This window comes from Lithobates pipiens, unplaced genomic scaffold (genome assembly GCF_037356315.1).
Source record: "Lithobates pipiens isolate NorthernLeopardFrog02 unplaced genomic scaffold, aLitPip1_a1.2 Scaffold_10, whole genome shotgun sequence".
NCBI lineage: Eukaryota > Metazoa > Chordata > Amphibia > Anura > Ranidae > Lithobates > Lithobates pipiens.
This window is the reverse complement of record NW_027507686.1, coordinates 2,961,630-2,984,432: the sequence shown is the minus strand read 5'-3', so window position 1 is coordinate 2,984,432 and position 22,803 is coordinate 2,961,630. Positions and strand designations below refer to the sequence as shown.

The 22,803-nt window shown below is 48.5% G+C and overlaps 1 protein-coding gene across 1 annotated transcript in view; it reads left to right on the top strand.

Moving 5' to 3' along the window:
* CDH15 (cadherin 15) overlaps positions 1-22,803 on the top strand; it is an 87,838-nt gene that overhangs the window by 56,479 nt on the left and 8,556 nt on the right. Inside the window, exons 7-12 of the mRNA XM_077451053.1 lie at positions 5,215-5,400; positions 10,857-11,110; positions 13,647-13,789; positions 15,580-15,816; positions 16,657-16,896; positions 20,222-20,358. Of these exons, the coding sequence (XP_077307179.1) occupies positions 5,215-5,400; positions 10,857-11,110; positions 13,647-13,789; positions 15,580-15,816; positions 16,657-16,896; positions 20,222-20,358 (1,197 nt within the window). The remainder of the gene's footprint in view (positions 1-5,214; positions 5,401-10,856; positions 11,111-13,646; positions 13,790-15,579; positions 15,817-16,656; positions 16,897-20,221; positions 20,359-22,803) is intronic.

The following is a 22,803-nucleotide window of genomic DNA, read 5'->3' as shown; positions in this document are numbered from 1 at the left end:
TGGGGTGGGTTGCCGGACTGTCTGGGGTGGGTTGCCGGACTGTCTGGAGTTGGTTGCCGGACTGTCTGGAGTGGGTTGCTAAACCGTCTGGAGTGGGTTGCTGGACTGTCTGGAGTGGGTTGCTGGACTGTCTGGAGTGGGTTGCTGGACTGTCTGGGGTGGGTCGCCGGACTGTGTGGGGTGGTCTCTCTGACAAATCAAAGCTGTTGATTGGCTTACTGTTAATTAGATCACTGTTTAATTAGCTAACTGTTAGCTGCTTGCTGTTCATTAGATGTGCTGATGATATTACTGTTTACAGTTTGCATTGTTTAAGATAATGCAGTCAGGCTCTTATCTGATTTTGTGTGCTATATATAAGTATTCTGTGTGGATTTTCAAAAAAAGAGAGTTCCAGTTTGCACCTAAGCTAGTATCATCTAGTTCTTGGGTGCTCAGCTATAATACCCGGGTCCTGGTTCCAGAGTGGAGGAAACTGTACCTTGGCACCCAGGCGGTGCGGTCCATCACACTGGGGGCACTGAGTGCGTCACATACCTTGTAACAGAGCCCTATCGTGTAGAAGGAGACCTCTCTTACAGCCCTGGCTCAGGGACCACTGGAGTTGCGATGGTGGGCCGCGAGAGTGCAGGGAGGTCGGAGTGCCTGCAGAATCTCTTGTTGAAGGCAGAGATGACCAGGCCGGGTGGTGAGCAGCAGGTGGTGGTGGTGGCAGCAGCAGGAGCGGATGCACAGCGGATGCAGGACAGCGTCACCAGGTACTGGATGGAGCAAGACTGGAGCAGGGACAGACAAGCCGGGTCAATCACAGATAATCAGATATGGCATAAACGGTAAGCAGAGATTGGTCAGTAGACAGGCAGAGGTTGGCAGCAGGATATCAAGCGTAGTCAAGGAAGCCGGGTCAAAAACAGGTAATCAGATGCAGATACAGGATCAAACAGCACTGCACTAGTGGAGCTGCTGTCCTTGTATAGGCCATTTGGTGCCAGCGCATGCGCATATGCATTCACCTGTTTTGCGCATGCGTATTTGCCTCTGCCTAGGAGCTTTGGCTGCACTATGGCCAGCACGTCCCTGACAGAGCGGCAGAAAAAAAGTATGATGGGGGAAAACTGCATTGAATATGAATATTTCAACAAAATCTGCTCTGGGTGTTTTATCATTAATGGGGCTTCCATTGTTTTCTTGTTGTTTTTGCCCAGAGTTCTGCTTTTAAATTGAAGTGTATCTAGTGGATAGAACGCGGCAGTGATAACATTCTTCCTGGTGGGGAGATTTACACTCTCGCTTTGTCCTGGTGACACCGGGGGGCAGAAACTGATGGCAAATGGCGGTCACCAAAAGAGAAAGGAAATCGGTCCGGGTGACAACGGTCTGTCTAGCTGTGGAGTGATTTTTCCCCCACTTCCTGTTGTGTCCCCAAGGACAGGAAGTGAAGAGAAATCTCCTCAATGGAGGAAAAATAAGCCTTCTTACCGTTCCCTGCTGTATCCGAAATGTAAACAAACAAAAAAAAACGGTTTTATCTTTAGATATTTTGTATTATCATTAAAGTGTAGCAGGTCTACTTTTGTCAGCAGTTCCTGGAGAAATATGGAGGCTGCTATTCATGACCCCTCCTTTTGAAAATGCTACTTGCTTGGCTGTCACTCCTGATCCAATGGTTTCAGTCGCTTCTAAGGTGCTGATCTGGAGCAGATCCACAAATCAGGAGTTCCACTCTGACTTTCCAAACAAAGTAAAGAAAGACATACGGACAGCAATAATAAAAGAGAATCAGAAAACAGGGGAGGGCGCACCAGCCTTGCTCATTACCTTTTACAACATTAAAATGTATTTATGGGTAAAAGTATTATACTTACAAACGAGTAAAAAAAAAATCAGATACAAAAGTCCATCAAATGCATCATCCAAAACGATCTGCTGCCCAGTAAACTGGAAAGGAATGAGAGTCCAAAAAAGTCTGACGCGTTTCGAAGGCCTATCCCCTCTTCTTCAGAGCTCTTTGGATGATGCATTTGATGGACTTTTGTATCTGCTTTATTTCATTACTCATTTGTGAGTATTATACTTTTACCCATAAATACATTTTAATGTTATAAAGGTGATGGGCAAGGCTGGTGTGCCCTCCTGTCTTCATATTTTCTTCTGGGTTCCCCCTGACCTGAGTGGCAGCACAGCCGATGCGGTGGTGGGATTAGCAGAGAGCGTCTTGGTGGGATTGGCAGAGAGCGTCTTGGTGGGATTGGTAGAGAGCGTCTTGGTGGGATTGGCAGAGAGCGTCTTGGTGGGATTGGCAGAGAGCGTCTTGGTGGGATTAGCAGAGAGCGTCTTGGTGGGATTGGCAGAGAGCGTCTTGGTGGGATTGGCAGAGAGTGTCTTGGTGGGATTGGCAGAGAGCGTCTTGGTGGGATTGGCAGAGAGTGTCTTGGTGGGATTGGTAGAGAGCGTCTTGGTGGGATTGACAGAGAGCGTCTTGGTGGGATTGGCAGAGAGCGTCTTGGTGGGATTAGCAGAGAGCATCTTGGTGGGATTGGCAGAGAGTGTCTTGGTGGGATTGGCAGAGAGCGTCTTGGTGAGATTGGCAGAGAGCGTCTTGGTGGGATTGGCAGAGAGCGTCTTGGTGGGATTGGCAGAGAGCATCTTGGCAGAGAGCGTCTTGGTGGGAATAGCAGAGAGCGTCTTGGTGGGATTGGCAGAGAGCGTCTTGATGGGATTAGCAGAGAGCATCTTGGTGGGATTAGCAGAGAGCATCTTGGTGGGATTGGCAGAGAGTGTCTTGGTGGGATTGGCAGAGAGCGTCTTGGTGGGATTGGCAGAGAGCGTCTTGGTGGGATTGGCAGAGAGCGTCTTGGCAGAGAGCGTCTTGGTGGGATTGGCAGAGAGCGTCTTGGTGGGATTGGCAGAGAGCGTCTTGATGGGATTAGCAGAGAGCGTCTTGGTGGGATTAGCAGAGAGCGTCTTGATGGGATTAGCAGAGAGCGTCTTGGTGGGATTAGCAGAGAGCATCTTGGTGGGATTGGCAGAGAGCGTCTTGGTGGGATTGGCAGAGAGCATCTTGGTGGGATTGGCAGAGAGCGTCTTGGTGGGATTGGCAGAGAGCGTCTTGGCAGAGAGCGTCTTGATGGGATTAGCAGAGAGCGTCTTGGTGGGATTAGCAGAGAGCATCTTGGTGGGATTGGCAGAGAGTGTCTTGGTGGGATTGGCAGAGAGCGTCTTGGTGGGATTGGCAGAGAGCGTCTTGGTGGGATTAGCAGAGAGCGTCTTGGTGGGATTGGCAGAGAGCGTCTTGATGGGATTAGCAGAGAGCGTCTTGGTGGGATTAGCAGAGAGCGTCTTGATGGGATTAGCAGAGAGCGTCTTGGTGGGATTGGCAGAGAGCGTCTTGATGGGATTAGCAGAGAGCGTCTTGGTGGGATTAGCAGAGAGCGTCTTGGTGGGATTAGCAGAGAGCGTCTTGATGGGATTAGCAGAGAGCGTCTTGGTGGGATTAGCAGAGAGCATCTTGGTGGGATTGGCAGAGAGCGTCTTGGTGGGATTGGCAGAGAGTGTCTTGGTGGGATTGGCAGAGAGTGTCTTGGTGGGATTAACAGAGAGCGTCTTGGTGGGATTAGCAGAGAGCATCTTGGTGGGATTGGCAGAGAGTGTCTTGGTGGGATTGGCAGAGAGCGTCTTGATGGGATTAGCAGAGAGCATCTTGGTGGGATTAGCAGAGAGCATCTTGGTGGGATTGGCAGAGAGTGTCTTGGTGGGATTGGCAGAGAGCGTCTTGGTGGGATTGGCAGAGAGCGTCTTGGTGGGATTGGCAGAGAGCGTCTTGGCAGAGAGCGTCTTGATGGGATTAGCAGAGAGCGTCTTGGTGGGATTAGCAGAGAGCATCTTGGTGGGATTGGCAGAGAGTGTCTTGGTGGGATTGGCAGAGAGCGTCTTGGTGGGATTGGCAGAGAGCGTCTTGGTGGGATTAGCAGAGAGCGTCTTGGTGGGATTGGCAGAGAGCGTCTTGATGGGATTAGCAGAGAGCGTCTTGGTGGGATTAGCAGAGAGCGTCTTGATGGGATTAGCAGAGAGCGTCTTGGTGGGATTGGCAGAGAGCGTCTTGATGGGATTAGCAGAGAGCGTCTTGGTGGGATTAGCAGAGAGCGTCTTGGTGGGATTAGCAGAGAGCGTCTTGATGGGATTAGCAGAGAGCGTCTTGGTGGGATTAGCAGAGAGCATCTTGGTGGGATTGGCAGAGAGCGTCTTGGTGGGATTGGCAGAGAGTGTCTTGGTGGGATTGGCAGAGAGTGTCTTGGTGGGATTAACAGAGAGCGTCTTGGTGGGATTAGCAGAGAGCATCTTGGTGGGATTGGCAGAGAGCGTCTTGGTGGGATTGGCAGAGAGCGTCTTGGTGGGATTAGCAGAGAGCGTCTTGGTGGGATTGGCAGAGAGTGTCTTGGTGGGATTGGCAGAGAGTGTCTTGGTGGGATTGGCAGAGAACGTCTTGGTGGGATTAGCAGAGAGCGTCTTGGTGGGATTGGCAGAGAGTGTCTTGGTGGGATTGGCAGAGAGTGTCTTGGTGGGATTAGCAGAGAGTGTCTTGGTGGGATTGGCAGAGAGTGTCTTGGTGGGATTAGCAGAGAGCGTCTTGGTGGGATTTGCAGAGAGCGTCTTGGTGGGATTTGCAGAGAGCGTCTTGGTGGGATAAGCAGAGAGCGTCTTGGTGGGATTTGCAGAGAGCGTCTTGGTGGGATTAGCAGAGAGCGTCTTGGTGGGATTGGCAGAGAGTGTCTTGGTGGGATTAGCAGAGAGTGTCTTGGTGGGATTGGCAGAGAGTGTCTTGGTGGGATTAGCAGAGAGCGTCTTGGTGGGATTTGCAGAGAGCGTCTTGGTGGGATTGGCAGAGAGTGTCTTGGTGGGATTGGCAGAGAGTGTCTTGGTGGGATTAGCAGAGAGCGTCTTGGTGGGATTTGCAGAGAGCGTCTTGGTGGGATTTGCAGAGAGCGTCTTGGTGGGATAAGCAGAGAGCGTCTTGGTGGGATTTGCAGAGAGCGTCTTGGTGGGATTTGCAGAGAGCGTCTTCCCTGCCAACCGCGCGCCAATATTTTGAGCGCCGCAGCGATTTTTGTTTTCTTTTTTTTGTATACAGACAGCAATGGAAGTCTCTTTTTTTTTTTTTTTATATTTGTAGTTTTCCCGTCTCATTTCCTTTTTGCTCTTCATTGTGTTTTGCAGTTCCTCCTGGAGGTTCCTGAACAGACCAGCGGTGTGGATATCGGCAGAGTGAGCGTCACAGACCGAGACCTCCGCGGCTCCCCCAACTGGCTGGTGCAATTCTCTATCACTGCTGGGGACCCCCAGGGTGCTTTTGCAATTCATACAGACCCCCAGACCAATGAGGGGATCCTGTCTGTCGTCAAGGTAATCGCATCATCCAAACTTACATTGGACCATACATGGGGGGGGAGGGGGGGAGGGGGGGGGGTTCAGGGTCCGTTATCATTATAGGTTGTGTGTTCTGTATTGTCATTAGCAGGCCGGGCCGGGGGTACTTGGGGGGAGGTTTAGCAGCAAGAGCGCTTTAATATCATTTTCTAGAAAATATTTTGGAAGTTCAACATGGCACCTCATGGCGAAGAATTGTTGCTCTACATAAAGATGACCTAGGCCAGTGATGGTAAACCTCAGCACTCCAAATGTTTTGGAACTACATTTCCCATGACACTCAACTACACTGCAGAGTGCATGAGCATCATGGGAAATGTAGTTCCAAAACATCTGGGGTGCCAAGGTTCACCATCACTGGCCTAGGCCATCTTTATGTAGAGCAACAATTCTTTTTTTCAGATCCTCAGAGAGTTCTTCGCCATGAGGTGCCATGTTGTACTTCCAGTGACCAGTATGAGAGAGTGAGAGCGATAACACCAAATTTAACACACCTGCTCCCCATTCACACCTGAGACCTTGTAACACTAACGAGTCACATGACACCGGGGGGAGGGAAAATGGCTAATTGGGCCCCAATTTGGAGATTTTCACTTAGGGGTGTACTGACTTTTGTTGCCAGTGGTTTAGACAATTTGAGGGGACAGCAAATCTTTTCTCCTCTCTTTTCATGTGACAACACTGAAGAAATGACACTTGTCTACAATGTAAAGTAGTGAGTGTACAGCTTGTATAACAGTGTAAATTTCCTGTCCCCTCAAAATAACTCAACACACAGCCATAAATGTCGGTTTACTTACCTCTGTAACGATAACTGAGAAAGTGGCGTCACCCTCCCGGCTGTCTTGTCTACCAGACAAATCTCTTGGCGGATAAGACCATTTACTTAGATACATTCCAGCCGCATGGTGATCTGTATGTCTGAAGTTCGGATGGAAATTAGTTGTTAACCACTTCCCACCCGGCCAATGCACATATACGGCCGGGTGGGAGCCGTCTACTCCTGATAGGACATTCAGGAACGTCCATCAGGAGGAGCGGGATCGCGCGCACGCGTGCCCGCGCAGCAGCGCGATCCCGATGCGCCCGTGTCACCCGGACACGGCGCATCTCAGATCGGCAGGAGGGCTCTGTGATTGGCCCTCCTGATCACATGATGGCCGTGTCCAATCACGGCCGTCATGTGATGTAAACAAACAGCCGGTTGCTAGGCAATCGGCTCCTCCTCTCCTCACACAGAAGTCATCGCTGAGGAGAGGAGAGCGGATCGCTGCAGCCGGCTGATGATCAGTGAGTATGAGCTGCTTTTTACAGCTTTTTACTCACTGATCACCAGTCTAGTGTAATACACAAATCACCACACAGTAAACACACCACACAGTATAAACACAATGTCCCCAAAACATACATGTCCCCAAATAATAAAAACACATGTCCCTAATAATAAAAACATGTCCCCCACATATGTCCCACCAAAATCACATGTCCCAATGATTATCTGCACACATATGTACATGATCATTTGCGTAAATATGTCCGTGATCACACAAACCAATTATTATACACTTAACGGAATTTTTTTTACCAAAAACATGTAGCAGAATACATTTTGGCTTAAATTTATGACAAAATTTGATTTTATTGGATTTCTTTTAAAATAGAAAAAAGAAAATATTGTTTTTTTTTTCCAAATTTCCGCTTTTTTGCGCTTATATCGCAAAAAATAAAAAACGGAGTCGTGAATAAATACCACCAAAATAAAGCTCTATTTGTGCGAACAAAATGATAAAAATTTTATTTGGGTACAGTGTAGCACGACCGCGCAATTGTCACTGAAAGCGCTAGAGCGCTGAAAGCTGAAAATTGGGCTGGGAAGGAAGGGGGCGAAAGTGCCCTGTATTGAAGTGGTTAAAAAGTGGTTGGGGGGGGGGGGGGGGCGTGGGAACTTCTACAACGTGTGCCACACTTGATGAAGAATATCTCCATTCCGCCCACCACATTACACAGATGCAAAATGTTATGCCCTGACAGACATATGTAAAAATCCATCCTCCACACACATGTAATATCCATGGAGACACACAGAGACAGCTGCTTTTACCATCTCTGAATTCTGCATTCTGCAATTTGACGCAGTACCTAAAAACAAGCAGTAGATGGCGCCATTTCCTGCCTCTGTACAGGGCTGAGGGTTCATGTTGTAGCAGAAAAGAGACATTACTAAAGGCAAACTCCACCTTCAAAAAAAAGAATAAAGACTTTGCATGAAAAAAAAAAAAAAAGGTAAATTGAATGCTTTATTTGCACAGGAGCAAAGCATTGCACCCGCACTCAGTGGCTCACAGGTGCAATGCCAGGCTCTGCAGACTGTCCGTGCCGAGGGTGGTGGCAGATGAACTTGTAGATCATTCATTCACAGATTTCTGTGCACACGGCCCCGCCACTCAGAAACGTGACAGCTGCTGCGGGAGAAGAAGAACCCTGTACACTGTCACGGGAAGTGTGATTTCGGGGGGGGGGGGGGGGTCCTCCTGGCACCATGTTATATATATATATATACGTGCTAAATACATACAGGTGTAACACCTGACATGGTGTAAAAGATGGAGTTATCCTCAATGTATTCTTCCAGGTTTGGGGAAGCAGATAAATGATTTTTATTTATAAAGTGAGGTAACCATTTCAGCACTGGAAAGGATCCCCCCCCCCCCCCCCAAACTTCCTGACCGGGGCCATTTTTTGTGATTCGGCACTGCATCGCTTTAACTGACAATTGCGCGGTCGTGCGGCGTTGTACACAAACAAAATTGATGTCCTTTTTCCCCTCACGGATAGAGATTTTCTTTTGGTGGTATTTGATCACCTCTGCGGTTTTTATTTTTTGCGCTATAAACAGAAAAAGAGCAACAATTAAAAAAAAACGATATTTTTCACTTTTTGCTATAATAAATATCCAAAATAAAAATGAAAAAAAAAACTAATTTCTTCCTCAGTTTAGGCCGATATGTATTCTTTTACATATTTTTGGTAAAAAAACCAAAAAAAATCACAATAAGCGTATATTGATTGGTTTGCGCAAACGTTATAGCGTCTACAAAATAGGGGATCGATTTATGGCATTTTTATTATAATTGTTCTATTTTTTACTAGTAATGGTGGTGATCAGCGGTTCTTTTAGCGGGACTGCGACATTGCGGCAGACAGATCAGACACTTTTGACACTTTTTTTGGGACCAGTGACATTTATACAGCGATCAGTGCTAAAAATAGCCACTGATTACTGTGTACTTGACACTGGCAGGGAAGGGGTAAACACTAGAGGGCAATCAAGGGGTTAAATGTGTTCCCTAGGGAGGTGTTTCTAACTGTTGGGGGAGGGGACTGACCGGAGCAGGAGACCGATTGTTCTTCCTGATCACTAGGAACAGCAGATCTCTCTCTACTCCCCTGACAGAACGGGGATCTGTTTGTTTACATTGATAGATCCCCATTCTGTCTCTCTGCGGAGCGATCGCGGGTCGTCAGATGACATTGCGGCCTCTGTGCACGGGCATCGGCTCCGGCGTAGCCACTGTACACCAATGGCGATTCGCGCAGGGGTGCCAACCTGCCACTGTATAATGACTAGGGTTGCCACCATTTCTTCGAGCCAAACCCGAACACTTCAGCGGCCTGGGACACCCTTGGGTGCCCCAAGGAGAGTAGTAATGTGGTGTGCATAGCGTGCCGCAGCAAACGGTGGGTGTGGCCAAATTGCTCTTTCTGACATCACCCTGCCACCCAGTGATGCCGAACTTGCCCCAAGACAGCCGCCTGCAGCTCCCGAGTGGCAACAGATGTGACTATCTTGGTTACTTGAGCAGCCACTGCCTGGTCTGAACAACATGTCCAGGTTTCAGTCTGCCTGAAACCTGGACACATAATTCAAAACCCTGACTGTCCGGGTGAATCCTGGACAGGTGGCAACCCTAATAATGACGGCTGCTTGGGAAGCAGTTAAAGAGGAACCTGCATAATTTGTAATAAAAACATCTTTGCCATTCTGAAGCTTCCCTCCAACCACTTTGCATATTTTATATATACTGGGATTCTGTCCTTGCCAAATATGCTGCAGAAATCTCCCTCCGCTGAGTCTGGCTGCAGCCATTTTAACTGTGGGCAGCTGAAGCTGCTGCCTGTTCACTTCCTGGATTTACACAAACACACCTCCAGCTCGACAGCTCTCATTGGCCCTCTTATGACTCACCCCCCTCCCTTCTTGAGAGAGAGAGAGAGCTGTGCATGATGTCATAAGCCTAGGCTAATGACCAGACAAGAAACAGGAAGTGGGCTGTAGAAGGGATTTACTGGCAGAAAAAAATGTTTTACTATCCAAAGTTAAAACAACAACAACAACAACAAGGGGAGAAGATTTAATAGATGGAAAGATGAAAAAAATGACTGAAGGTTCCACTTTAATAACATTAATGAGATTGGAGTGGGGAAGGGTTAGGACCTGTGTCGGGTTTTTATTGCTTTCTCCATTGCCAACATCACCCCCGAGTGTCCTTGTTATTAATACAAATGTTATGAAAGTTACTGGAAAAGTTCTAGAAAGGGGCAGATGTTTAACTCCTCCCCACTCTATCCAAAACCAAAAAAAAAAAAAAAAAGGTTTTGGCTGGAGTTCTACTTTATTGTTTTAACATGAACCCGTAGATTGCGTATAATGAGCAGAGTAACAGGTCCAGATTTTTATTTCATTTTCTTTCCAAATTAAACTTTTTTTTTTTTTTCCAAATTAAACTTTTAATTTTAAATGTTTTTTTTTTTATTCAACTTTTTTTTTTTTTAATTCATCTTTTATTTATTTCTTTTTTTTTTCAAATTAAACTTTTAATTTTAAATGTTTTTTTTTTTAATTCAACTTTTTTTTTTATTCATCTTTTATTTATTTCTTTTATTTCTTTTTTTCAAATTCAACTTTTAATTGAAAAGTTTTGCCAAGGGTCCAATCAATATTAGAGATGGCCCTGATCATCAGCCATAGCAATTATATATATATTTTTCCAATACTTACCTTTGTAGAAGGTGGATCACAAGGATGGTAAGTACAAGTAACTGACACCGCCTCCTGTAACATGAACCTATGACGTGATGACGTCAGCGCCATTCTCTGCTTCCTTCTACTGTCAGTACAACTGTCTGGGGGAAGCAGCTGGAAAGACACGAGACGTCCTCCAACCTCGAAAGGAAACCGTGCCAGTGCCGGATCTCTGAGTGGTAAGTCCGCGGAGCACAGCACTGGATAGGAGGTGAGTATTGCAGCAGGAGCTTCACAAGTCTCTTACTAGTCATGTTTTCCAGGGGTGTTTTTTTTTTCGCACTGTATTATAATATAGCCAATGGTATCACAAAGCTGAGTAAATGTCTCTCTCTCTTGTATTCTGCAGCCTCTAGATCACGAGGGGACGGCCATGTATAACCTGACCGTGTCCGTCCAGAACGAGGCCCAGCTCCTTCCTTCCGTTCCCCGCACTTCCCGCTCCAAAGCGGGCGTCACTGTCATCGTGAAGAATTTAAATGAGCCCCCCGTCTTCCTGGAAAATCCCATGATGGCGAGAGTGAAAGAGGGGAGCCCCCCGGGGAGTGATGTCGCGGTGTACGCCGCTGTGGATCCGGACAGTGGTCTGGCCCAGGACATCCGGTGAGACCACATGCTGTGATGTTGGCACCATAGATCCATTATTAATGTCTGAGCTTAGCAATGGCAGTTAAAGGCTTTCCAATGACAACTTTGGGGCCCGGGCTTTTCCAATATGGCAAGTAATGGCTTTCCAATGGCAACTTTGGGGCCCGGGCCTTTTCCAATATGGCAAGTAATGGCTTTCCAATGGCAACTTTGGGGCCCGGTCTTTTCCAATATGGCAAGTAATGGCTTTCCAATGGCAACTTTGAGGCCCGGGCCTTTTCCAATATGGCAAGTAATGGCTTTCCAATGGCAACTTTGGGGCCCGGTCTTTTCCAATATGGCAAGTAATGGCTTTCCAATGGCAACTTTGGGGCCCGGGCCTTTTCCAATATGGCAAGTAATGGCTTTCCAATGACAACTTTGGGGCCCGGGCCTTTTCCAATATGGCAAGTAATGGCTTTCCAATGGCAACTTTGGGGCCCGGGCCTTTTCCAATCTGGCAAGTAATGGCTTTCCAATGGCAACTTTGGGGCCCGGGCCTTTTCCAATCTGGCAAGTAATGGCTTTCCAATGGCAACTTTGGGGCCCAGGCCTTTTCCAATCTGGCAAGTAATGGCTTTCCAATGGCAACTTTGGGGCCCGGCTCTTTTCCAATATGGCAAGTAATGGCTTTCCAATGGCAACTTTTGGGGCCCGGGCCTTTTCCAATCTGGCAAGTAATGGCTTTCCAATGGCAACTTTGGGGCCCGGCTCTTTTCCAATATGGCAAGTAATGGCTTTCCAATGGCAACTTTTGGGGCCCAGGCCTTTTCCAATATGGCAGTTAATTGCTTTCCAATGCTGAAACAGATTAATTGAAAACTGGGATATGGCTGTGAAAAGAGTGATATCAGAAGATATTTATATGAAATCACCAGACTGCCTTTTCTTGGCACTTTTTGTTTACATGTAACAATCGGTATTTTTTGCTAAAAAAAAATGACTTGGAACCCGAAAACATTCGATATTTTTATTTTTTTAAAGCAGAGGCCCTAGAGAATAAGTGGGTGGATGTTGCAATTTTATATATCATTTTATATATAACCCAATTGTTTTGTAAAATATAAAAGATGATGTTACGACGAGTAAATAGATACCAAACACGTCATGCTTTAAAATTGCGCACGCCTAGGCAAAGGTGATACATTTTTTTTTTTTTTTTTTTACATTATTAATTTTTTATTTATTTTTTTAAACTGTTGCTTTACATTTTCTTTTTTTTTTAAATCCCTTTTATTGCCGTCACAAGGAGTGTAAACATCTTTGTGACAGTAATAGACAGTGACAGGTCCTCTTTGTGAAGAGATGTGAGGTCTTAAAGACCCCCAAATCCCTCCTCTGCCCTTAAAAGCATTAAAAATACCAAGATCTGTGTTTTTTTTTATTTTTATTAAATGGCGCCGTGGACATCCGGGGTAAACAGGATGTGATGTCAGGTTATCGCTTCCAGGTTACCGTAGCGGAGACCCAATCAAAAGCCAATCCGGACACAGCCACCCAATTTATCATCCATGCGGGTGTTGGGTGCGTGTCCCTAAAATGCGCGCGGTCTGGTTTCGGTGACACTGGGCGTCGCATATGGATCAGCAGATATTGGCGAGATACTCCTTTGGGAGCATCTCACCAAAAATTAAATTTCTGTTGCAAGGGATGCCCAAAATCTGTGGGCAAAGGTGGACCTTGCGCAGGTGTCAGATTTTGGGCATCCTCTGCAACAGAAATGTGTTTTTTTTTTTTTTTAGGTGAGATACCCCCAAAGGGAAATCACATCTAAAAATGTTCGTTTTGTCCAATTTGAACGTATTTGTATTGATTTTGAACGCTTTGAATCGAAAATAATCGGTAAATTCTGAATACCAATAGAAAGAATAAACCGAATTGAACGAAATGAAATAACTAGATTAACGAAGCAAAACAAAACAAGTTTTTTTTTTTTTTCGTCATGCACATATCTAGATACAAGTTCTGATTTTGGGCATCCCCCCCGGAAAACACAAACGTCATTTTTGGTGAGACACTCCCAAAGGGAAATCACGTCTCAAGGGATGCAGACCCTGCCACTTCCCTCATTAGAGCCCTGCAGGTGCAGCAGCTGATTGATAATTATAACACCGCTCCCATTCACATTCACTTTGCACAATTGTACGGAACAGCTGTGCATCCTGTGTGGGCAAAGCCTCCCATGGGTGTGCACATCGATACGCCCACGTGTGAACGAGGCCCAACGCAGGCTAAAACGTGTTACTGCAACGCCCTGATGGATCGCATTGTGTACTTTAGTTACCAGCAATTCACAGCAAAGATCTGCAAAGTCATTTATAATCCAAATATAGGAGCAACCTTCCTAATATGGCAGATCCTCTGTCCACGCTGCATGGTGATTGGTGCAGATTGTTGTTTTAGGCGGCTAAACGCACATTTGTGGTGAAGATAAATTCCTGGAACTGTGAAATGTCTGATATTACAGATCCGTCCAATCATAAATCACCATCTCCTCCTCCTCCTCCTCCAGGTACTCTCTGGTCTCCGACCCGGCAAATTGGCTGCTCTTGGATTCACAGACTGGAAAGATTTGGACCACCTTCACCATGGACCCGAAATCCCCCTTCCTGCAGGGGGGGTGGTACACGGCGCTGATCAGAGCCACCGACAATGGTGAGAAATCCTAAATGATGGGGCACAATTCCACCCATCGATACCAATGATGGGGCGCTATTCCTCCCACTGATACCAATGATGGGGCACTATTCCTCCCACTGATACCAATGATGGGGCACTATTCCTCCCACTGACACCAATGATGGGGCACTATTCCTCCCACTGATAACAATGATGGGGCACTATTCCTCCCACTGACACCAATGATGGGACACTATTCCTCCCACTGACACCAATGATGGGACACTATTCCTCCCACTGACACCAATGATGGGACACTATTCCTCCCACTGACATCAATAATGGGGCACTATTCTTCCCACTGACACCAATGATGGGGCACTATACCTCCCACTGACACCAATGATGGGACACTATTCCTCCCACTGACACCAATGATGGGGCACTATTCCTCCCACTGACATCAATAATGGGGCACTATTCTTCCCACTGACACCAATGATGGGGTACTATTCCTCCCACTGACACCAATGATGGAGCACTATTCCCCCCACTGACACCAATGATGGGGTACTATTCCTCCCACTGACACCAATGATGGGGCACTATTCCTCCCACTGACACCAATGTTGGGACACTATTCCTCCCACTGACACCAATGATGGGGTACTATTCCCCCCACTGACACCAATGATGGGGCACTATTCCTCCCACTGACACCAATGTTGGGACACTATTCCTCCCACTGACGCCAATGATGGGGCACTATACCTCCCACTGACACCAATGATGGGACACTATTCCTCCCACTGACGCCAATGATGGGGCACTATACCCCCCACTGACACCAATGATGGGACACTATTCCTCCCACTGATGCCAATGATGGGGCACTATTCCTCCCACTGATGCCAATGATGGGGCACTATTCCTCCCACTGACGCCAATGATGGGACACTATTCCTCCCACTGACGCCAATGATGGGGCACTATTCCCCTCACTGACACCAATGATGGGGCACTATTCCTCCCACTGACACCAATGATGGGGCACTATTCCTCCCACTGACACCAATGATGGGACACTATTCCTCCCACTGACGCCAATGATGGGGCACTATACCTCCCACTGACACCAATGATGGGACACTATTTCTCCCACTGATGCCAATGATGGGGCACTATTCCTCCCACTGATGCCAATGATGGGGCACTATTCCTCCCATTGACGGGGCACTATTCCTTCCACTGACACTAATGATGGGGCACTATTCCTCCCACTGAGGCCAATGACGGGGCACTATTCCTTCCACTGACACTAATGATGGGACACTATTCCTCCCACTGATGCCAATGATGGGGCACTATTCCTCCCATTGACGGGGCACTATTCCTTCCACTGACACTAATGATGGGGCACTATTCCTCCCACTGACACCAATGCTGGGGAATTGTTTACTCCCATTGGTCACAATCTGGCCTATCCTAAACTGGCCCTTTGTTTAGAAAGTTTGGAGACCCCCGCAGCACCAGAAGACAAGCAGCATTACAGAGCACCTTCGTCTCTTCTCTGTAGCACAGGGAAGGAGGTGTTTTATAGTCCACAGACAGTAGTGATATGTGCAGCACAGGAAGGTTAGCAGCTCACAAGATTTCTGTCAGGATCACCCCAATTTATTTACTAAACAGATCTAAGCGAATGCTTCTAATGGGATATTTATCAGAACACAATGGAGCCACTTATAGAAGTTGATTGTTGGGGGTGATAAATACTTTACATCTCCACAAAGATGCCACTTACACTCTGTACTGTTTATTTCTCACAGCCGCACCCCCGCTAAGTGCCACGGGGACGCTCTCGGTGGAGGTGGTGGAGCTGAATGACCACGCTCCGGTGTTACAGCAGCTTTCCGTGGAGCTGTGCAGTGACCCGCGTCTGGGCCGGGGCGTCCTACTGAGCGCCACCGATGAAGACCTGCCACCCCAGGCCCACCCCTTCCACTACCAGCTGGATGAGTCCTCCAGGGCGTGGACCCTGAACTGGAGTGTCAGCGACCTCAATGGTGAGCGAGCCGGAAAAGGGACTCGAAATATACGCAAAGCAATGTGGGGATTTCTTTTTTAGATTTTTTTCACAAAAGCAGAAACGGGATTAAAGTGGTTGTAAACCTCAGACATGAAATCTGAACAAAGCCTATCCCTCTATAGTGTGTGCTTATCTCATTCCAGAGCACTGAGTGTCATTTCTGTCTGCTGCCTCCTTCCTCTGCTATCTGCATGAGTCACTTCTGACAAGTTTTCCTGACACCAAGAGATAAGAAGGTGACAGGGGAGGGAGTTCCAGCACACGGTCTGTGATTGACAGCCTTGGGGTCTGTTCCTGTGTGCTGTGTAAAAGGGGGGGGGTCCCTTCCCTCCCCCAATCAGCTCTCACTGAGCTCTGTAGAGTGTAACGTCACCTCCCCTCCCCCTTTTTTTCTGAACTCTCAGACAAGTTTTGTAAATTCAGCACTTTGAACAGATGTAGAGAAGATAAAACGGCAGATAAACAGGTACAACTCTATGTAGGAGGATTTGTTTCATCTCTGTGTATCACCTGAAGCCGGTCACTACACTGGGGATATGGAGGGTTTACAAACACTTTAATGTTGAACCCCACAAAAAAACTTTGTATGAATGTTCAGTCAAAATTTCTGTGATTTTTTTATTTTTGTTGTTCTCACTGGGGAGATTTCCCCCTTACTTCCTGTACTGGTGACACCACTGCAAGAAACGAGGCTTCTGGTGTCACCAGGACAGGAAGACATAAAGAACTAAATGCCATGACTGGTGTCCTCATAAATCAGGAGATGAGGACTGCAGACAGGCGGGCGCTGGTACTGATTCTGATCTCTCCTCTCCAGGTACCCACGCCATGCTGGAGCTTCTGACCGAGGTGGAGCCCGGCCTTCACCCGCTGCCTTTGTTGGTGTCAGACTCTGGAGATCCACCCCTGGCACAGCTCTATGTGCTGAACGTGACCGTGTGCCAGTGTGACGCGGTCGGCATCTGTAGTGGCAGTGCAGCCTCTCTCTTCAGCTCAGGAGCCGGCCTCAGCCTAACCGCCCTCATCATCATCATGAGCAGCATTGCCCTCCTACTGGGTGAGTTCCCTCTGTACCCAGCTCAGGGCTGGCATCAGCCTAACCGCCCTCATCATCATCATGAGCAGCATTGCCCTCCTACTGGGTGAGTTCCCTCTGTACCCAGCTCAGGGCTGGCATCAGCCTAACCGCCCTCATCATCATCATGAGCAGCATTGCCCTCCTACTGGGTGATTGCCCCCTGTACCCAGCTCAGGGCTGGCATCAGCCTAACTGTCCTCATCATCATCATGAGCAGCATTGCCCTCCTACTGGGTGATTGCCCCCTGTACCCAGCTCAGGGCTGGCATCAGCCTAATCGCCCTCATCATCATCATGAGCAGCATTGCCCTCCTACTGGGTGATTGCCCCCTGTACCCAGCTCAGGGCTGGCATCAGCCTAACCGCCCTCATCATCATCGTGAGCAGCATTGCCCTCCTACTGGGTGATTGCCCCCTGTACCCAGCTCAGGGCTGGCTTCAGCCTAACCGCCCTCATCATCATCGTGAGCAGCATTGCCCTCCTACTGGGTGAGTGTCCCCTGTACCCAGCTCAGGGCTGGCATCAGCCTAACCGCCCTCATCATCATCATGAGCAGCATTGCCCTCCTACTGGGTGATTGCCCCCTGTACCCAGCTCAGGGCTGGCATCAGCCTAACCGCCCTCATCATCATCATGAGCAGCATTGCCCTCCTACTGGGTGAGTGTCCCCTGTACCCAGCTCAGGGCCGGCATCAGCCTAACCACCCTCATCATCATCATGAGCAGCATTGCCCTCCTACATGGTGAGTGCCCCCATTACCCAGCTCAGGGCCAGCATCAGCCTAACCACCCTCATCATCATCATGAGCAGCATTGCCCTCCTACTGGGTGAGTGCCCCTTGTACCCAGCTCAGGGCTGGCATCAGCCTAACCACCCTCATCATCATCATGAGCAGCATTGCCCTCCTACATGGTGAGTGCCCCCAGTACCCAGCTCAGGGCCGGCATCAGCCTAACCGCCCTCATCATCATGAGCAGCATTGCTCTCCTACTGGGTGAGTGCCCCCTGTACCCAGCTCAGGGCTGGCATCAGCCTAACCGCCCTCATCATCATCATGAGCAGCATTGCCCTCCTACTGGGTGATTGCCCCCTGTACCCAGCTCAGGGCTGGCATCAGCCTAACCGCCCTCATCATCATCATGAGCAGCATTGCCCTCCTACTGGGTGAGTGTCCCCTGTACCCAGCTCAGGGCTGGCATCAGCCTAACCGCCCTCATCATCATCATGAGCAGCATTGCCCTCCTACATGGTGAGTGCCCCCAGTACCCAGCTCAGGGCCGGCATCAGCCTAACCACCCTCATCATCATCATGAGCAGCATTGCCCTCCTACTGGGTGAGTGCCCCTTGTACCCAGCTCAGGGCTGGCATCAGCCTAACCACCCTCATCATCATCATGAGCAGCATTGCCCTCCTACATGGTGAGTGTCCCCCAGTACCCAGCTCAGGGCCGGCATCAGCCTAACCGCCCTCATCATCATGAGCAGCATTGCTCTCCTACTGGGTGAGTGCCCCTTGTACCCAGCTCAGGGCTGGCGTCAGCCTAACCACCCTCATCATCATCATGAGCAGCATTGCCCTCCTACATGGTGAGTGTCCCCCAGTACCCAGCTCAGGGCCGGCATCAGCCTAACCGCCCTCATCATCATGAGCAGCATTGCTCTCCTACTGGGTGAGTGCCCCTTGTACCCAGCTCAGGGCTGGCGTCAGCCTAACCACCCTCATCATCATCATGAGCAGCATTGCCCTCCTACATGGTGAGTGCCCCCAGTACCCAGCTCAGGGCCGGCATCAGCCTAACCGCCCTCATCATCATGAGCAGCATTGCTCTCCTACTGGGTGAGTGCCCCCTGTACCCAGCTCAGGGTTGGCGTCAGCCTAACCGCCCTCATCATCATCATCATGAGCAGCATTGCCCTCCTACTGGGTGAGTTACTATTGTAACTCAGAAATTCGGATACATCCAAATCTCTGAATAACGGTAATTTAGTCCGAATTTCGATTCAGAACAAAACAAAGCGCACAAGTCAATTTCCTCCACCCCAAACTCGCTCCTCCATGTCTTTATGGACCTTGCTTTGAGCTCTGGTGGGGCAGTCATGTTGGAACAGGAAGGGGCCGTCACCCCAAATTGTTCCCACAAAGTTGGGATCATGAAATTGTCCAAAATGTCTTGGTATGCTGACGCCTTAAGAGTTCCCTTCACTGGAACTAAGGGGCCAAACCCAACCCCTGAAGACCAAACCCCACACCATAATCCCCCCTCCCCCATACCATAATCCCCCCCTCCCCCCACACACCATAATCCCCCTCCCCCCAACACCATAATCTCCCCCCCCCCCCACCTCACCATAATCCCCCCTCCACCAAATGATTTATACAAGTGCACAAAGCAAGGTCCATAAAGACATGAATGAGCGAGTTTGGGGTGGATAAACTTGACTGGCCTGCACAGAGTCCTGACTTCAGCCCAACAGAACATCTTTTTTGATGAATTAGAGCGGAGACTGCGAGCCAGGTCTTCTCGTCCAACATCAGTGCCTGACCTCACAAATGTGCTTCTGGAAGAATGTATTTGTGGTTTGCTTCTTCATTCCATATAGTGCAGTGGTTCTAGGAACTGAGCTTGGTATTACACATACATAAAGACACATAACTTCATGTTCTGTTCAGGTGCCCCAAATAGCAGTGTAGACCTTTGCAAGGGTGGTTGAACCCTACTTCCACTCATTGCCAGGACAAGATCATCCAGTGCCCGGGGAAAAGATGCCAAACTGCCCCCCCCCCCCCCCATTATGTGCAAGCTTATGAAGAGAGGCAGAAAGAGCACAGTCTGCACCTCTTTCCGTCTCTCTCCTCCTCGCCACTTCCAGCCTTGGGCTGACAGAAGTAGTGATGCCTCTGTCACTACTCCTGTCAGCCTTATAGTAGAAGGAATTTGCAGCACCTACATCCCTACAATACACGCTGCGCCCAGGGCAGCCGGCCCTTCTACCCGCACCTTGTCCCAACCTTGCTTCCACTTCACCCATAAGGACAAATAGGCCATTTTGGGTGGAATAGATATTTGATGTTGTAGATTTTCCTTGTAGAAGCCGGCGGTTTGCTCACCTCTGAGGTCTTCTTCCATATAGGATTGTGTATATGGGATTGTTGGATTTTTTTTTTTTTTTTATTGGTTGAACTAGATGGACTTGTGTCTTTTTTTGTCAGCCTAACAATGTAACAATGTAACAATGTAATGATGTAACAATGTAACGATGTAACAATGTAACAATGTAACGATGTAACTTTGTATTTGCAGTGTTGATCCTGCTGCTTCTCATGTTTCGTTGCAACTCCAGAAATGCAGCCAACAAGGGTTTGCTGTCCGAATCTGAGGATGACGTGCGGGACAATGTGTTCAACTACAACGAACAGGGAGGAGGAGAAGAGGACCAGGTAGACCAATCACCTACAGACATCATATTCCCCTTACTCTCATACTAATATAGAGTGCTGATGAGTGAATTGCTGTAGAATTCCATTCTTAACTATGCCTAAATGTCCCCCCCCCCCCTGCTACCTATCCTGCCTACTGTAAAAAAAAAGATGTGCACACTTACCTATTTTAGTCCGGTCCGGTCACATGATCCCCATGTGTCAGTGAGCGGCGGCTGCAGGGGAGAAGAGGGAGCCGTAGAACAACAGCTGGGAATTCCAGGAGCGGTGATGTCATCCATAGTTCCTTGCCCCAGTTGTTGTTGGTGCCCCCTCCTCTCCCCTGCAGCAGCTGCTCACTGGCACAGGGGGTCGGGGGGCGTGGGGGGGGGGGGGGGTTGACAAAGTTTTGGAAGCACAAGCTTGCACCACTCTCCTAAACATAAAAAAATGGAGCAGATGCTGCTGCTAGGTAACAAAGGGGCGCAAGCACCTATTATTTATTAGGAGTGATCAATTCTCTGTTCCGCCATGCCTGTAACAGGCAGCACAAAGAATGGAGAGCTGGAGCTGTGTGCCCTGATTGCTCTGTCATCCCCGTCCTCCGCTCGGCTCAGAACAGGAAAGAGGAGGGTTTTTGACCCTGCAGGCTCTGCTCGTGTGGTTTAATCACTGCACAGGCAGAGAGAGGGAAGTGAGCCCATATCCTGTAAGGTCGCACCTGGCGCCAGTGGGGCTGGTGGTCAAAATTTATTTTTTTTGAGGGGGGGGGGGCGGCAAGCAGACCTGGCCCCCTCACTCGCACCTCCAATCCCCCCCCCTCTTCTCGCGACTCCCAAACAATCGATCAAAAAGGGGCACTACACAATCCTCTCACAGAGGTGCGGGGAGGAGGACAAGGTGGCGATGCTCTGCTGCATCCAGGGTAGGGAGAAGAGACTTCTGCTGCCGGGGCATCGCTTCTCTTCCCAGCTGAACAGGAGGTGCGTCCTAAGACTGTCGGCCAATTGGGTCTCAGGAGCCGCTTCTTGATTGGCTGGGAGGAGAAGCAGGAAGACATTAGCGAATATTAATTTGCTAATGTCACACCAGTGGGTGGGCACTGCGCCCGAGCCCACACTTTTTTGAAGCCAATTAAAAAAAAACTCCATTGAAATCCATTAATATAGCGCCCTGCATGGAGATTATGGACCGGGTGCTTAGATCAGGGGGGAGGTGCCCCTGCGCCCCTAATGGGTGGGCCGCCACTGCCTGGTGGGAACCTGTGGCATTTTTCTATACAGAGCTGGAGCTGCATGTTCTGATCTCTGTCATCCCCATCCCCTGCTTACATCAGAAGGGAAGAGGATTCTTGACCCTGCCGGCTCTGCTTGTGTGGGGTAATAACTGCACGGGCAGAGAGTGATGTGAGCCTACATCCTGTACTTCCGGTCACACCTGGGGGAACCTGTGGTGGTTCTCTATATAGAAAAATGATGTATTATTGCTGTAAGGAGATCTGCTTAGTTATTGTGGTGCCACTCCTGACAGTATAATGGTGCAGGGCGTTTAGATAATTTCTCAGATTCTATGTAGAACTTGTAATCATATATCTATATGGTGACAGACCTATTTAGTCATTACATACTCAGGCTCTGCTTTGTAGTGCTACACAATGATTGTGCTTTCCAGCAACTACTCACGATAGAAGTCCATGGGGGGAGATTTACTAAAACTGGAGAGTGTAAAATCAGGTGCAGCTGTGCCTGGGAGCCAATCAGCTTCTAACTTCAGCTTGTTGAGTTTAGCTTTGACAATAAAATCTGGAAGCTCATTGGCTACCATGCAAAGCTGCACCAGATTTTGTGCTCTCCAGTTTTAGTAAACCAACCCCTGTGAGACACTGAGGACAGTGCAGTCTGCGTTCTTCAGTATTCAAATAACACAGGCAGCTGAAAAAAGATGGAAATACGTTCATCACTTGAATTCATGAATTCTGATAATAAGGCTGAGAGAGTAACCTGAACCTAAAGGGTAAACTTGCCCCCTAGAAGGTGTCCCTTAACTTTGGACAGAAGGCCCATTGACCCCAAAGGTGCTGTGTGACTCTCATCTGGTCATTAAAGACCCCTTTACCTGAAGACCAGCCAGTGATATGACCCATCCAGTTCCAATGATATGACCGATCCAGTTCCAATGATATGACCGATCCAGTTCCAGTAATATGACCGATCCAGTTCCAGTGATATGACTGATCTAATTCCAATGACATGACTGATCCAGTTCCAATAATATGACCGATCTAGTTCCAATAATATGACCGATCCAGTTCCAATGACATGACCGATCCAGTTCCAATAATATGACCGATCCAGTTCCAGTGATATGACCGATCCAGTTCCAGTGATATGACTGATCTAATTCCAATGACATGACTGATCCAGTTCCAGTGATATGACCGATCCAGTTCCAATAATATGACCGATC